General features: G+C 40.4%; 1 protein-coding gene across 2 annotated transcripts in view; it reads right to left on the minus strand.

Moving 5' to 3' along the window:
• Window positions 1-15,870, minus strand: part of PLB1 (phospholipase B1) — an 85,868-nt gene that overhangs the window by 17,306 nt on the left and 52,692 nt on the right. For both annotated transcript variants that reach the window (XM_065835066.2, XM_071806107.1), the window contains exons 37-48: window positions 15,362-15,413; window positions 15,137-15,217; window positions 13,965-14,030; window positions 13,404-13,504; window positions 12,458-12,539; window positions 11,935-12,039; window positions 9,360-9,455; window positions 8,235-8,306; window positions 6,124-6,201; window positions 4,091-4,151; window positions 3,340-3,398; window positions 809-867 (exon numbers count right to left, since the gene is read on the minus strand). In XM_065835066.2, coding sequence (XP_065691138.2) covers window positions 809-867; window positions 3,340-3,398; window positions 4,091-4,151; window positions 6,124-6,201; window positions 8,235-8,306; window positions 9,360-9,455; window positions 11,935-12,039; window positions 12,458-12,539; window positions 13,404-13,504; window positions 13,965-14,030; window positions 15,137-15,217; window positions 15,362-15,413 — 912 coding nt within the window. The remainder of the gene's footprint in view (window positions 1-808; window positions 868-3,339; window positions 3,399-4,090; window positions 4,152-6,123; window positions 6,202-8,234; window positions 8,307-9,359; window positions 9,456-11,934; window positions 12,040-12,457; window positions 12,540-13,403; window positions 13,505-13,964; window positions 14,031-15,136; window positions 15,218-15,361; window positions 15,414-15,870) is intronic.

Consider the following 15,870-nt stretch of genomic DNA (forward strand, 5'->3'; position numbering starts at 1 on the left):
CTGAGACTTTCAAGATTGGTTTTGTATATTTTGTATTATTTTCTCTATTCTTATTAGTAGCATTAGTAAAACATCTTTAATTTTTCCAACTGTCTTCTCTCTGTCCTTCTTTCCCTCCTGATCACCTGTCCTTAGTGGGAAGGGGGGAGAGGGAGGGGCAAAAAGGGGGAAGGGGGGGAGGAGAGGAGGTTAACAATACATCTGTCAGGGTTTTATTGTCACCCTGCAATCTAAACCCTCGACATGCACTCATGCTTATCAACCACACTTCTGCCCATATGAAACAGGCAGTTTCTGTCCACTCTACAATGGATATTGGGACTCATACACACTCCGACATGCATTGTCTTTGTCCACTTTGCAACAGCAAAGATGTCTGTGACATCACTGAACACGCATGCAGTGCTCTCACCGTGTTCATTGCCAATCCATACTCCCTAGCATTACACGCTGCTATTGCTGTGATTATCTAATGCAATATTTTTAATAAACTCCAGAGATACTAGCAGGACACTGAAAGCATTTAGTACTATTAACAATCCAGTACTGTCAGACACACAGGACAATGCTTGTAGCAATCGGTTCTGGTTAAAAACAAAACAAAAAACCCAACCAACCAGCCAACCCACCCATAAACACAAAAACCCCACAAGAATCTCTTTTTCAGTTCTGATTCCTCCAATCCTTACCCAGCAATACTTGCTTTCAGCATCCTACCCCTACATTTACATACTTCAGTATGTGACTACAACACCAGGTGACCCACACTTTTAACTGAACAAAAATAGAGAAAATTGAGCATTTTCACCTCCAGGAAAATCCCCTCCATTCTGTTGGTGGGTCAGTTGCTTTGGCTCCTACTGCAGCCTGGAAAGGACGGAAAGAATAATTTATAAAATACTAGAAAAAAAAAAATAGTGCTACAAGTCTAGGTAAGAAAAACATTGTGATGTGAAAGTGCTGAAGCATTTTGGTAACTCTATCTGTATCCAGCCAAACTTTTGCAATATCCTGGTTTTAGCATAAATGGTCCATGTCCTTATTCACCACATACTGGCCTCTGGGCAGCCCTGCATCTCCCATGCTTCAAATTCACACGCTTCTCCTCATACATAAAAGCAGCTCATCTGCGTAGCAGATCATGGAACATCAGAGGAGATAGAGTCCAGCCAGAAGGCATCAGAATGTAAGGTCAAGGACATAACGCTTTAGAACTACTACTCTAATATTATTTTAGCACACAGATTAACATCAATGGACCCAGATTAACATCAACAGCTTTGTATTTGTTTGGATTTTTCTGATGGTAAATGCTTCATCCTGGCATTTCTTGAAGAAAGCTGATTCTGAGAGGGACTTAAACCGGGGGCGGGGGGGGAATATCAAAACTTCACAGCCAGTTTAGCCAGTTTTAGCTGTAAATAGATCAGATAGACCAGTAGAGGAGCTGCTTTTTAATCTGCCAAGAAAAACAATCTTTGGTGTAAAATTCACTTTTCCTCTGCTGGACTCAGTCTACTAGTCTAACATACAGACTTGATAAGGTGTAGACAGAATGTTTTTGCCAATACAGATGAGCACATTGGCATATTTATTGCTTTCACTGTGCATTGATGGTAAGAAGTCAGACATACATTCCAGCCAGTGACATGACTAAACTGCTCAATGTTTCATTAATCTCCAACTGCATCTACACTGAGAACAGCCTTCCTGCAGTGTGAACTTTAATGTATTTTCAAAATAAATAAATAAAGCCCTCAGAATAGATAAATTTATTATGGACTTTGAGTAGCTCACAGAATTGGGACAGACCTCTAACAGCCTGATTCACATTTAGGACAGCAATCATGAAAACAGGTTATTCTGTAGCTTTATAGTTGCTTAGTGGTTCCACCCAGCTTTGTATTCTTCAAAAAGCCATGCTTTAGTGGACCAAAATGAGTCTTTGCTGCTGCAGCCCCTCTGCACCAGGGGTGGTCAGGCAGTGCAGTGTGCACTGCTGCTGGCTGTGCTGCACTTTGCAGGGTTTGCATGTGTACACACCTGTGGGATATGCTCTGACATTTTTTTTGTTCCTCCTGGGCAATAAATCCCTTAGTAAAAATCCCAGTCAGACCTTGCCGTGGCAATAGCAACTAATAGGAACTGCATAAATGATGGCAGTATGAAAAACTGCCTCACTCAGGTCTCAAGACAGGGACCTCAAGCATCAGTCTGGGCCTTATGACTAGGGTTCTCTGAGACATTTCATGTTCCAAACAAAATAAACTCAAAAAAAAAAAAAAAAAAAACAACAAAACAAAACAAACAGATGCGTGCTAGTGCACATGTCTAGCACTAGATGGGGGGAAGAAATCAAGCAGTTAATTTCAAGAGTCATGGCAATGGATAGGAGGGAAGCTTGCAGGGTCCTCACTGAGGTTGCCTAAGAAAAGTTCAAAGCTCAGCTGGTGGAAAAGACAGAATTACATCAGGTCAAGCAAGATCAGTTTCAGAGTTAATGAGAAGGTGAAGACATCACCTGCCTGTAGATAAGCCTGATTATCTAAGGGCTTCAGTCCCTTCGTCTCCCTGTGAATTCTATGGGGGGCTGAAGCTGCCAGAGTGAGCACCGATTGATCTCAGGAGTTCAAATAAATGGGAACTGTTGACACAAATGTTTGCTTTCATGTCATGCCAGAACAATTCTGTAGTGCTGTGTAATTCTAGAACTTTTTATCAGAAAACTTTGGTGCAGATCTGTAGTATTCCCTGCTATTCTGTTTTTTTGGTACTTGCCTTTACCCCCCCCGCCCCCCCTCCTCTTTTCAGTTTGCATTACTCAGTACACAAAATAGAAATACATCAGAATTTTAAATGGAAGATGCCTAAACCAGGAAGCAACATCTGAAAGCAAATTTCTGAAATACAGAAGTGTCAGAATTATCTCAAGTGTGAAGTACTTCATTCTGCAATCAATTATTTCCATATAAATTTTCATTAAGATCTCTTATTGCATGAAAAATGCCAATTGCTTGTTCTTGTTTTTATGTTAGAAAAGACTACTCCTGTAAGGCAGACATTTCCCTTTTCAAAAACACTTGAATAAACTGTTTGCAATAGAGAATGTGATCCCATTTCTATTCTGGCCTGAATTATTCATTACTGGATTACACAACTGCCAGTGTCACCCTTCTCCCTCCAGGCTATTTCTTTGCAAAGGGACACAGGTAGGTGAGTTTTGCCTTGCCAAGCCAAAGCAATTTGCTTTTTATCTGATGAAGCCTGCCACAACCACATCTAGCTAGAAATCAACAATTGCTTTTCTCATTCCAGAGGTGCGAATGCAGCAGTACTCACTGTTAGGGAATCTCCCAGTGCTCCTATGACTTTGATGTCAGCAGGTTGTAGCTCATGTGCTAAAAAGCAGTAGGAGAAAAAAGTAAGGTTATTGCAAACTGGCACAAAATATCATTTAAAAGAATAAAGATCCAAGTCTTTGGTTCCAGTCTGATGGTATTTTTGCAGACTTTTGGGGAGAATTAGCCACAAGTTCTATGAGTCAGCTAGGCAAAAGGCATGACTTCTTGCCTTTGCTCTCAACAGCGTGCTTAACTAACAAGGAAATAAATGGACCTTAAAACAGCTTAGGACAAAAATGAAAACAGATTATGTATGTTTAGGGATGCATACATTCAACCTCTATTAATTGTTTTTTGGGTCTGGGTCAAAGATCAATACTTTCCATTAGCGATCTGCCTGTAAAACCTTCCCGCCACACAGAGTACTCCTACTGCGCTGCTCATCAGAATAGGCTCACCAGGTAGGTCAGACTTGCTAAGCCACTAATCTACCTTTTAATCTGCCATGTTGCTGTATACGATATATGTACATGATAAATGTGATCATATTTATTCACAGAGAGCACACATCCTGTGTTACAGAACTTGCTGTGTATGGCAAGACAGACTTTGTTCCTTTGCTGCTAAATGTATCAGCTTTTATTGTTTCCTTTCCATCTAGTATTTGCAATTTCAAGATCTTACTATTTTTAAGAACAAAAGGTGAATTCTTTTCTATTTTTGATTTTAGCTTACAAGATTTTTCTCACCTGATGTTGGGACATGAGTGGATGGAGCCCAATCAGAACATGACAGGTCACTGCCCCAATTCTGAAATAGCAAGTTACAAAATTGGTTCACCTTGTGGTTAGAAGATAATACAGAATTCATATATGGTTTAATTGTACAGTGAAGGGCAAAACCAAGTTAATATATAGATCCTAGGTTTTTTGCCTATATAGCTCAACAGTCCTTTCCTCCTCTTTGTGGAATACTGTCCAAACATTAATTACTTTTGGTGAAATTTTCTAGCCAAAGCACAACATTTTTTCCAAAGGAATAACATTTCATCTAGAAATATTGATTATGAAAAGTTCCATAAGAAGGATAATTTTTTTTCCTCTCTTCTACAGCCTGGAGATTTTGTCCATGACCGAGAAGGTGGGGTCTTCAGGTTTGAAGTCCTGTTCTGTCTCAAGAGACATCAGATGTAAAAAAACAAACCAAAAATCAACAATAAAATCCTCTTCAAAGTTGCATTATATTAATGTATTATATTATTTCCCATATTTACCTTGCTAGAAACCTATTTTTTTCCTAGAAACTTTCAAAAAGGGCCTGCTTTTACTGCCTATAAATTTTTAAAAATTGTTGAAGCTACAAAATTTCAGTAAGGAGAGCTATCACTCTCCAAATAAATTGGTCATTACCATATAGGAGTAGGTGGTATAATAGTTATTACATTTATTCCACCAATTGAGGAAACTGAGTCAACTGCACATTGCAGACCTTTTTGGTTCACCAGCAGAAGCAGCTGATGGATGTGCTGCCCCTGCTTTTTGGTAGCGAGCAACAATATTAGCTAAGAAGGCAGCGAGGGAAAATTGCAATTGTTGTAATGGACAGTCCCTTAAAGAGCAGACAGTTGCTTAGGCTGATCTAAGAGCCAGCCCTGCTTGGAGGTGGAGGTTGGACTAGGGATGCCCTGAGGTCCCTTCCAGCCCCAATTATTCTATGATTGCACAATACTGCCATTCAGAGAAAAACTAGATGGGCCAGTAGTCTTTAGAAAACATGGTTAGTGCTAAAAAACACCAAGAAAAATTAATCCATTATTGTGAAAAATGGTGTGATAGGCTCTACTATCAGCCAACTAGTTAAAGGCTGGTTGCAGAGGCTAGAAAGGACAGCTGGGCTTATTTTTAGATCAGAGAGGGAACTGTTCCTTAACTCTCTCTACTGTTTCTTTCCTTTATCATTTCAAAAGCTATTGCTGTTGAGACTCAGTGGAAGTGCAAGAAATTACCCATTAAAAGTATAACTCTAGCTCTACAGATAAAAATCCCATTTCAATATCGCAAGCTTTGGCTTGCTGAAACAATAACAGTTGTTGCTCTTTGCAACCCTCAAAGCAGATGGAGATTATAATAATTTGGCTAGGCATGAGGACTCCCAGCATGCCAAACCAGTGCAGCCCATTCTGACTGCGATCTCCAGCCACGCTCAGTCTGCGTGCCTGCAGCCATTTGTCAGGAGCAGATAACCACCCCGTTTCTTCCAGTCCTACACACAGTTTGCTTCTGCAGTTTGTTTAAACTGCTCATTCGTGGTGGAAAGTGAATCCCTTCGAAAATGGATTCCTATCACCTCCTTCATATCTGGCTGCATATCCACTATGAAAAGGTGACTGCCCTCTACAGGTGAGGCTCACTTGGGTGCACGGAAGCACAGTGGCTCAAGAAGAGAATGTATAGACCTTCCCCAGATCATTTGAGGGCTCACAGTTACAAGTGATCTTCTCCCCATTGTGAGGAACCTGCTATCTGAATCAATGATGTTTCCCATGTTACTTACTGTTGAGCAGTTTTCATACAATTGCACCAATTAATACAATTAATTTTATTTGCCTTTTAGGAAGAGTTTAATGTTGTTTACACAGGAAAAAGGCAACGTGAGATAGCCTTCTCTTTCTGAAAATTTGTAATAGTTTATCTCATCTATAAATCCAGGATGATGTGTGAACGGTCACCAGATACAGCCTTGCATAGTTCACCTAAAATGCAGCAAAAGTTGCAACAATTACCTCTATTGGTTCATCAGTGGGCACCACAGGTACAAATGTATAGTTGCTATTCTTGTATGTTGCCAGGAATGGATTGTTCTGGAGAAAGAGGAATACAAATAAACACATGGCACAGACCTCAGCAAGTGATATCAAGACATCATATCACCAAGAAAGTAATTGCCTAAGCTGCAAAATGGGGATCTGGATTTTGAAACCATGCTCCTTCCTTAAACTTCGAGAGTAAGATTTGTGTTTAGCACTTTATAGCAAAAACGACATATGGCAGATCCCGATGGCAATTAAATATTTTCCTCTCCTAACTCTCCACAAATTACTTAGACTTTATTAGATATTTAGTGCTTTCAAAAGACACTGATGTAAAAAGTCTAGACAAACAGGGGCAGATCATCTTGAGCCAGCAGAGGAGAGATGAAAGATTGATTACTGAAAGGATCACTCTTTCCTCCAAGAGAGGCTGTATAAATTGCGTGGTTATTTTTGTCCCCTACTGATACAGCGTGTATTCAGGAAGACATGCACATTGTACAGCCTAAAAAATTTCACTGGGATGCCCACTTATCTCAACTAGGAGCAATTCCAGTATCTGAATGAGATCTGACAAAACACTAAAATCAGAAGGCATATTTAATTGGTTAGAAGACCTACTGCATTTCATATGCAGGGTTTTGTTCTACTTTAGGTTGTCTTAATACAAATAATTTTCACTGGCTTGTTTTGCCCTTACAATCATAGAATCACAGAATAGTTTGGGTTGGAACGGACCTCCAAAGGTCATCTAGTCCAACCCCCTGCAATGAGCAGGGACATCTGCAACTAGGTTGCTCAGAGCCCCGTCCAGCCTGGACTTGAATGTCCCCAGGGATGGGGCATCTACCACCTCTCCAGGCAACCTGTGCCAGTGTTTCACCACCCTCATCGTAAAAAATCTGACATAACTGATACTTTAATGAACATGATTACCTGAAGTAGAATTTTAAAACTGTAGTGAGAAACTGTGGAAAAAATAAATTAAATTTGTAGGTGTCAGAATCAGAAATAATTTACTACTCCCTTTATTAACACAAAAGGTTAAATACCTTTGAAACAACCTGTTTGTTCATTTGTAGCACTATCTTCACCTCAGAACTTCGAGCAGGGAAAGCTACTTGCCCTTTTAATCATTTAATTTTTCAAAGCAACCAGTGGCTTACCATTTCTGAAAACAATGGCCCTGTATTCTTTGCAAGAGATATAAAACTTTTATATGCCTACTTCTCAAAACCAGCATCTTTGAATAGGAGTGGATGAAGGGAAAGAAGTATAAACCCCACATTATTTGGCACTGAAGAAGTTGCCAAGTCAATTTAAACTGCCTGGAAAGAATACTGGGTAAAATGAAATAGGAGCAATTGAAGTGAATCTGAGGACTTTTGAAACATGCTGATTAATAATTCAGCAGATCTTCCTTTTCTGACAGGATGGACACACAATATAGACAAAATCCTCCTGTATGTCTTGAATGACTGTCTCCAGACCTGAGGGTACAACTTGGCTCCCTGGTTTGCTCAGTTTTTTGGCCTCCTTGCTGAAACTGCTGAAGAAAGGGAATCAATTATTGCTGACTGCAGTGGTCATTTCCACGTGCTGATACCTAGCAACTGTACTGCAACTTCAGCAGCTTGTTTTATAACTGCAGAAGCAGCTTCCAAAGAGTCTGAAGTATCCTCGTTATGGGTCAGGGCAGGAAACCCAACCTGCTGCTAATTCAAGAGATAACAAATACAGGGGGCTTTCAGAGCCAGTGTGGTGCCCAAACCGCGTTGATTCTAATGGAACAGTTAATGCAGAATATTCCATTGTTTGTTATGTGAGCTGCCTCTATACTTCACAAACATAACAAAACACAACCTCTGATACAACTGAAAACACACAAATCAGCATGTTGTCAATCAGTATTCAGAGCACAGTAAAAAGCCAAGGGACACCAGGTTGCCTGCTCACTCAGAGGTAAGCAGGGAGCAAATATTGTTAATAAGCTTGTTTCAGACACACTGAACCCCTGCTCTCTGTAGCAAGTACTAGCACATACAGCCTCCTGATACCAGCTTCCACAATGTGGGTATATTTACCTGAGTGGGACAGTCGAGGACAATGTCAGCCATGAAATCAAATGAGTCAGCTTTCTGGCCTACAGGCTGTATCTAGAAAGGAAGATAAAAACCCCTAGTTTGTAACCACATTGGCTCATCTTACATTTGTATAACAATTCTAATCCAAAAGAATATAAATACATCTTTCAAATTTATATAAAGCTGCCTGTATTTACAGACCTTGATTTGCTCAAGGCTGGAATGCATCTAGTTCTCAGAAAACATGGCAACTGCATAACAAAACAGTAACTCTAGAAAGAAGCTTAAAATGGTAAGTGGAAAACTACACTGGATCCGTTTAAACTCCTGGAGGAGTTTGGCAGGCACAAGAAGTACCTTGGGATTTCACCAGAAGGCAAGGTCGTAAACTCTCTTCTCTTGCATAAAAGACAAGACACTAAGAGTCCCTTAATTTTTATAGCTAAGCTGCATGAAGGCTTCTCCAACAAAAGGCTGTTTATGCATAGAAGATTAAACCAAATTTAATTAGAGATACTGCTTGATGATTGCAAGCAATCACGACAGCTGTTAAGACATTACCCTGAAGTACACAGAAGTTACCATCCAGGATCTGAGATACCGCCTCTGACTGCACGTGTACTTCTACTGCACTGCAATGCTAAGTAAAATGAGTTTGCTTAAGCAATCTTTAACGACAGGTTTTTATTGAGCTTTACTCATTTCCAAAGGTAGTAAACCAAAACAGAATTAAAGCCACTTTAATTCCCTAATGAGACATTCACAACACAGGGATTGAAAACAAACCTCTAAGTAATCCATTTTAAATTGACATATGCAGTTACAGTTCTTTATTTGGTGGTTTCCCACATGATCTCATGGAAACACCATCCTCATTGAATACTGCTCTGCCTTTCATGACAATGGGTGAAGTAGGCTTGAAATTGCTCAGCTGAGGTAACAAAGCAAGAGATTCCAGGCTGAGAGCAATGCCAGAAATTTGAGGGTATCTGACTCGTAAAGAAGACACAAAACACGAAGTCCGGTGTTATCCAGGCCTTCATTGCAATATTTATTACAGAGACTATTTTAATGGTAGTCACCTCTATGTAAAGACCACATCATACACAGAGCCTTTCATCTTACCAGAGCATTCCAGAGAGCCTTGGCAAGCTGAGAATGGCCTTTCTGGCTTGGATGGAAGCAGTCAGGTGAAAAGTAGGAGACATCTGGATACCCATCCTACAAATGATAATGTAAAGGACATATGAGTGCAGAAGAATCCACACAGCTAATCAGAGACAGTAATGGGAGATTGACACTACTTGTTCTTGCTGCTCCAACGTGGAAAGTCTCATGGCTACCTGGTGATACAAAGTGTACTTCAGCAGGTCCATGAGCTACAGGAAATGCTTAACTACAGATACTTATGTGTATTCAAAGGCAGATCCACCTGAAAGTACCAAATCCACCATTTTCAATTACATGTCTAGTCTCTCTTCAGATTCTGCAACAAAGATGGATTCCTCTCCTTGGCACATCATCAGAACTGGCACCACTATGCTCTGCAATACTGTGACATGGTAATGCACATGTTACAGATGTTTCACCAGAAGGAATAGAGCCCATCAGCTTTTTTCACAGTTGTGTCAGTTCTGTGAGTTTGAAAGGAGCAAAAAGCAAGGAAGTGTTCAAGTGAAGGTAGCCAGGCTGACCCAATACACCAGCACAGTCTCCTTTCTGAGCAAAGCTGTACTTCAACACAGCTACTGCAGCATCTGAAGGAAACGGAGTTTGGAAATTTAAATATCTTGGCTTTCATGTGAGTATTGAGATGAGAAAGGGTTTGGGTCACAGATGATCAAACCAACATTTTTTTGGGCAGAGCAGTTGTCCTGGTTTTGTTAAAAAACAAGTTTCTCTTTTAGTGAATTTGCCTGTCAGCTGAAGCCTTCATATTAGCTGCATTTTCCTGGAGAACCAGATACATGTTTTGGTACACCTAGCAATGGAATGCAAACTTATTGATAAGGACAGATTCACATCTCATGAGAGGGGCAACGAGAAACTGGTGACCAAGAAACTGATCAACTGTGTATAACATTCCATTCATGTGAATACTTCATATAAAAGTGGGAAATCACAAGGATCTCGTCCCTTTATTTCCTTTTTTCCTCATGGCTGACATTAGGAGAGGACCTTGCTGGTCGTCCCTGCGAACTGAGGCCTAGTGAGAGACTGAATCCAGCTCCGGTTGGCTACAGAGTCCAGTCCAGGACTTTGGGTGCTGGCTCTGCAGTTGCTGAGACTTTTAAGACTGGTTTTGTATATTTTGTATTATTTTCTCTATTCTTACTAGTAGCATTAGTAAAACATCTTTAATTTTTCCAACTGTCTTCTCTCTGTCCTTCTTTCCCTCTCAATCACCTGTCCTTAGTGGGAAGGGGGGAGAGGGAGGAACAAAAGGGGGAAGGGGGGGAGGAGAGGAGGTTAACAATCCATCTGTCAGGGTTTGATTGTCACCCCGCAATCTAAACCCTTGACAGCAGTCCTTCCTCAAAACTTGAACAGGTTTTGATTCAGTGTCTTTGGGCTAGCTTAGTACAGGGCTATTACCAAAATTTGCATCTATGTCTGACATTTTGCCAAATTTAGAGGCAAAGTTTTTGGTTCAGGAACATCTGAATGTTGTGCAAGATAAGGAGAAAAAACAGCATCCTGAGCTTTCTTAAAATCTGAACTAATGCTTGTGAAATTATAAAAAAAGTTCAGAAATATTTTGCTGCTTCTGTTTTTATTTCTGTTCCCCAGCTCAGTTTGAAAAGTCCTAGCGATGACTTTTCACAGGAACCAGCTTCACAAACAGAAAAACCCCACAAGACAATAAACCCCATCCATCCATCCATCCAAACAAACAAACAGTAACAACAAAAAAATCAAAGCCTGTTTTTCCTGGGAAACTTTCAGCCAGTTTTCCAAATTTGTCTGTAGCAGCATCTGAACTTTCCAAACTGATAACTAGCTATTGCCAGCATTTTCCTGATCACCCTGCTACAATTATAATATAATATACCAGAGCAAACCCTGCTCAACATTTTGTCTCTTCTGCTCTTAGTTCCAGGTGAGATGAAGTGCAGATGCATATGAAAATTAGCAAATGGAGCTTCAGTTTCAGAGAAGGTTTGACTAATTTCCTAGATTTATAGTTTACTGAGGCTTACTATTCAAGGTATTGAAATATAATAGCCAATAACAGGAAAAAGGGCTCACTTCATAAAACTGCTACTTCCACCAGATCACATGTGAGCTTCTCTTTCTGTCAGACACAGAAGAATGAGTTATGGAACACGAAGAGAAGGTGATGCTGTAGTCTCCAGTGAGCAATGCAGCTGTGCTGCTTTAGGAACTGTAACTTTATATCTATGCCTTTTATTAATCATGTGGTATTTTTGGAAATAAAAATATTTATGTACCCTTGAGAACACACACAAAGAAACATCTTAATTCAGGTTTTGATTCATTTTCCAAAACACTAATTCATATTGACAGCACAATGTGTAAAACAAAGAATTGCTAACTATGTGAAGAAATCTGATGTACTATAGCAAAGAGTAACAAGTTCTAATATGAAAAACACAGAACAAGCTAAAACTATTTTACATATAGTCCCTAATGTTTAGACAACCACACTTAATCCTTCGCATGCAGAAGTCTCTCATACCTGACCAAGAGGAATCTTGGGATTTCGGAGGAAAGGCTGGAGGATCACTGTGAAATTTTCATGAGTATCATATCTGCCAGACTCCACTAGTCTCTCAACACCAAGCTGAAGGAAACAAAATGACCAGCAATAATCCATCAAAATCTCAAACTAATTTTGGGGCTTTTTTGATAGTTCAAGAATCAGAAGGAAGCTTTTATTTCTTAACTGAAATAGCCACAGATGTTGGCAAAAGGTGAGCCTTGCAAAGTAGCTGAGAAGGCTGGAACACAATACAATTGCCTGTGGGGGACAGGATTCTGGTGACTAGACTCCCACCTATCTATCTGTACTAGAAAACAAAATTTTTCTGAAGAGCTTTGCTGCTGGTTTTGGTCACATGGTGTTTCAGATAGCACCAAATTACCTCCTGATTAGCTCATAGGACCCATTTGGGTTAAATATTGCTATGATATCTGGCTTGGTAATCAAGAGCTTGCCTCAACTGAAAATAAAGTAACTGCACCACTCTTGATAAACATACCTGGTAAGCTCTGGTGGCTTCCTTCACCATTGTTAAATTTGGGGAGTTTTCTTCTCCTGTGAGAACACAACTACACAGATAACTGTGGGAGAGATTAGAAGAGAAAACAGGAATAGCGCTAGAAGTCTGAGAATGCAGAAGTTGCCCTTTGCCACCCAATGTCCTCATGGCATGGGAGGAACAAGGAAACCTATACACTCCTGTTTCTGTGGAAATGTCTTGTCATCCTAGCCACTGTTCATCATTTCAACCCTTAGTCTTATTTTCTGCCCCATGTAGATAATACTATTCTAAATCAGTTTGGTTTCAACCCCAAGTTTATCAAAGTGAGGTACTATGACAGTTTGTCCCATTCATTACACCCTGGCATCGTAAGGTGCTGCAGCCTAACAAAGGTATATGTCAGTCCATCTGAAACTAGAAAACAGATCTCTGAAATGTACTGGCTGCGTTACTTCTGAGCTGATATCTTTCCAATCAACAATTCCTTTTGCATTCCCAACACACAGAACTTGTTTCTGTCTGGAGGGCCAGCAGAGAATTCAAACTACCCATTGCAATAAAGCTTCTGAAACAGGAGAAACCTGTCTGCTCTGCAGATACTTCACATTCCCTCAGAAGGCCTGAAAATCCAAGTGCTTGTAGACTTCAACCCCACCTTGAGGAAACCTGTATCAATAACTTTAACCCAAGCTCATCGAGGTGGACGTTATGTATCACAGGAAACCCTACAGTTCTAGACATGGACAAAACACACAGACTCTCTGACTTTGCTTAGGTCAAAGCCAATCAGGCTGGGTGATGTCAGCTCTGGATGGGATGTATGTAGGACTGTAGTGCTGCCTTTGAATATCAGTTCAAATGATGAGAGAAGCATGGAATAAGAACATGCTTTACCACCATGGACAGTAAGGACAAGCACAAAAGAAAGTAAGACAAGCCTTACTCTGCCATGTAAGTGGGGCACTGAACTTCGGTATCCACAAACAACTGTCTTAGAGGCACAAGGTCCAACACTTCAACCAGACTCACCACAGCTTTTGGAACCTGAAAGGTAAGTCAGACTTTAGCTTGGAAGAAACTGGTTATGCAGCCCACAGTGTTTTTATTTTACCCCAAAGTCCAACCATTTGACAGACAAGCCTTCCCTTTCTCCATTGTTGGAAGGAAAACAAAACAACCCCCTGCCTCAAAAGCAAACAAACATATACCCAACAACAACCAAAAAACCCACAAACAAACAAAAAATAACAACAAACTCCCTCAACTCAGCTTTTGATTCTTCTCCAATACCATGGTACAGTGTTACTGTCTGTCATTTCAGACTGCATCTCACTATTCTCAGATAGACAGAAGAGAATGCTTTTGTAAATTTCAATGGAATACGCTTGGCACCAGAAAGGAAAAAAAAAAAAAAAAAAGATAAAACCAACAAAATCAAACACAAAAGCTAGCACCAGGCAGTCATATACCAGCCAGAACGCGCAGACAATTTCACAGCACTTGCCTCGTTGTGCAGGATATCAAGAGTTTCTTGAATCCTTCTGACGAAATTCTCAGCTGAGTAGTGATCCTGATAGAAACAGAAGAGATTACTACTAAATGAAGACACATGGTTGGGAGGCTGGAGAATCACATTAATTCACTTTCTCTTCTGCCACACAACACTGTGGGCAGTAGAACGTTCTTGCTTCTTTCTAGAGACCAGGGATTTTAAGCATGTCAATTGATCTAAGATCTAGAAAGGCTCAGTTAAATTTGGGATTTAAAGTTGAGCAGTAGTATATTTAACCCAAATCCACTGGGCCCTTCATGTAAAGATGCAGGAAGGAACCCAATATAAATGTATGCTGCAGAGCATAAACCAAGCAGTCATAGGTGTGCTCACAGCCAGCTGATAAGCTCTTGTAAAATTAGGTGAAATAATTTCTAGTCAAGGTCATAGCTATAAGTAAAGCTACAAAACTTGGCAGCAGCAGCAAAGATGCCTAGCAAGGTTCCTGCAGAAGCAGCACATTTTTCAAGCACAAAGGGTTGCAGGAGAATTGAAAATGCGCACAAGAAGTTAGCATATTAAAGGTAAGAGAGTAGGAGCTGGCAGAGAAAGGTAGCCTCTCCCTGCCACTTGCCCACTCAACTCCCATGATCTCCTTATGGCAGCCCTAAAGGCTTCTCCACAATCCAGAGAAGCATAAAATTCAAACAATACTGAGCACTACAGCAGCTTCCCTCATACATACCTCACCTGTTCCTAGCACCTACCTACACTGTGAGTTATGGGGTGATGACAATTGTAGGATTGGAGTAGTGGTAGTTCAAAGCAGTATAATTCATTCTTGGATGTCTAAAGAGGCCGTGGTTGCAGAAGAGCAGTTACCACATCAGAGGACTGAAGCTTTTCTTCCCTTCCACTTTTCTCCCATGGTCAAAATACAGTAGCAAAGACAGTGGTTCTAACCCTCGAGTAAGCCCAGAAAGAACTCAGCCATCCTATTACGTTGCTGGTAACTTTTTATATCGGGGCACTGCCAGCAGAAACCACCATCAAACCATACAGCAGCACATGTAACTCACGATCTCTCTGTGAAGGCTCTAAGGATTCATGGATTTCCCCTGACGTGTTTCTACACTGACATAGCAGTCCCACCACAGCTTCAGTGAACCAGTTCTACTACTCACAAGGTCTTTGCAATAGTTGCATAGATCGTTGCCTCCAATATGCACCGTTATGAGCTTCCAGTCAGCACTGAAGTCAATTCTCTGTGCAATAAAGAAGAAAACAATGAGCCTGAAGTTCTTTGACTTTGTGACATGCACATAGTATCATTGCAGGTGGATCTATCATGTGATGCAACACCCATTTCTTTTCATGCTATAAGATTAAAGGAGTCTCAGACAACTTACAGTATCAGTTTTCATTAGTCTCACGAGATTTCTTGCTTGGTCTGGTAAGTGCCTGTGAAGAAGGACAACTAGTGAGTGAAACAAACACCCTTATGGAGAAATCAACACCGACACTCTTCAGACACCTTAAGTCAAATTGTCAGATATCAGAAGGGTTGAGTGAGAAGAAAGTACAATTCTAATGTAGCCATGATCAAATCACACATTCATATCCTTGTGGAAAGCCAACATCAAATCGAACTTGAATACTGAATTTACTGAAGTTCAGTAATCAATCTGGAACCATAAGTTTGGTTTCTATCACAGTGCTTCACACCTAAAACAGCTGAAGAGTTAGACGCACCAACATGTTTGTAAGCAGATGGTCTGTTTAGAACTAGGCTGCTATCAACCTATTCCTCATGGACTAAAACAGCAAAGGAATCCAAAGACCAAATATTTAATTGACCTCTGGAGCAACATTTGTGCATAAAGCACAGCTCATCCTGCTGCAAAGGTGAAGTGTTTCA

This window comes from Patagioenas fasciata, chromosome 3 (assembly GCF_037038585.1).
Source record: "Patagioenas fasciata isolate bPatFas1 chromosome 3, bPatFas1.hap1, whole genome shotgun sequence".
Classification (NCBI taxonomy): domain Eukaryota; kingdom Metazoa; phylum Chordata; class Aves; order Columbiformes; family Columbidae; genus Patagioenas; species Patagioenas fasciata.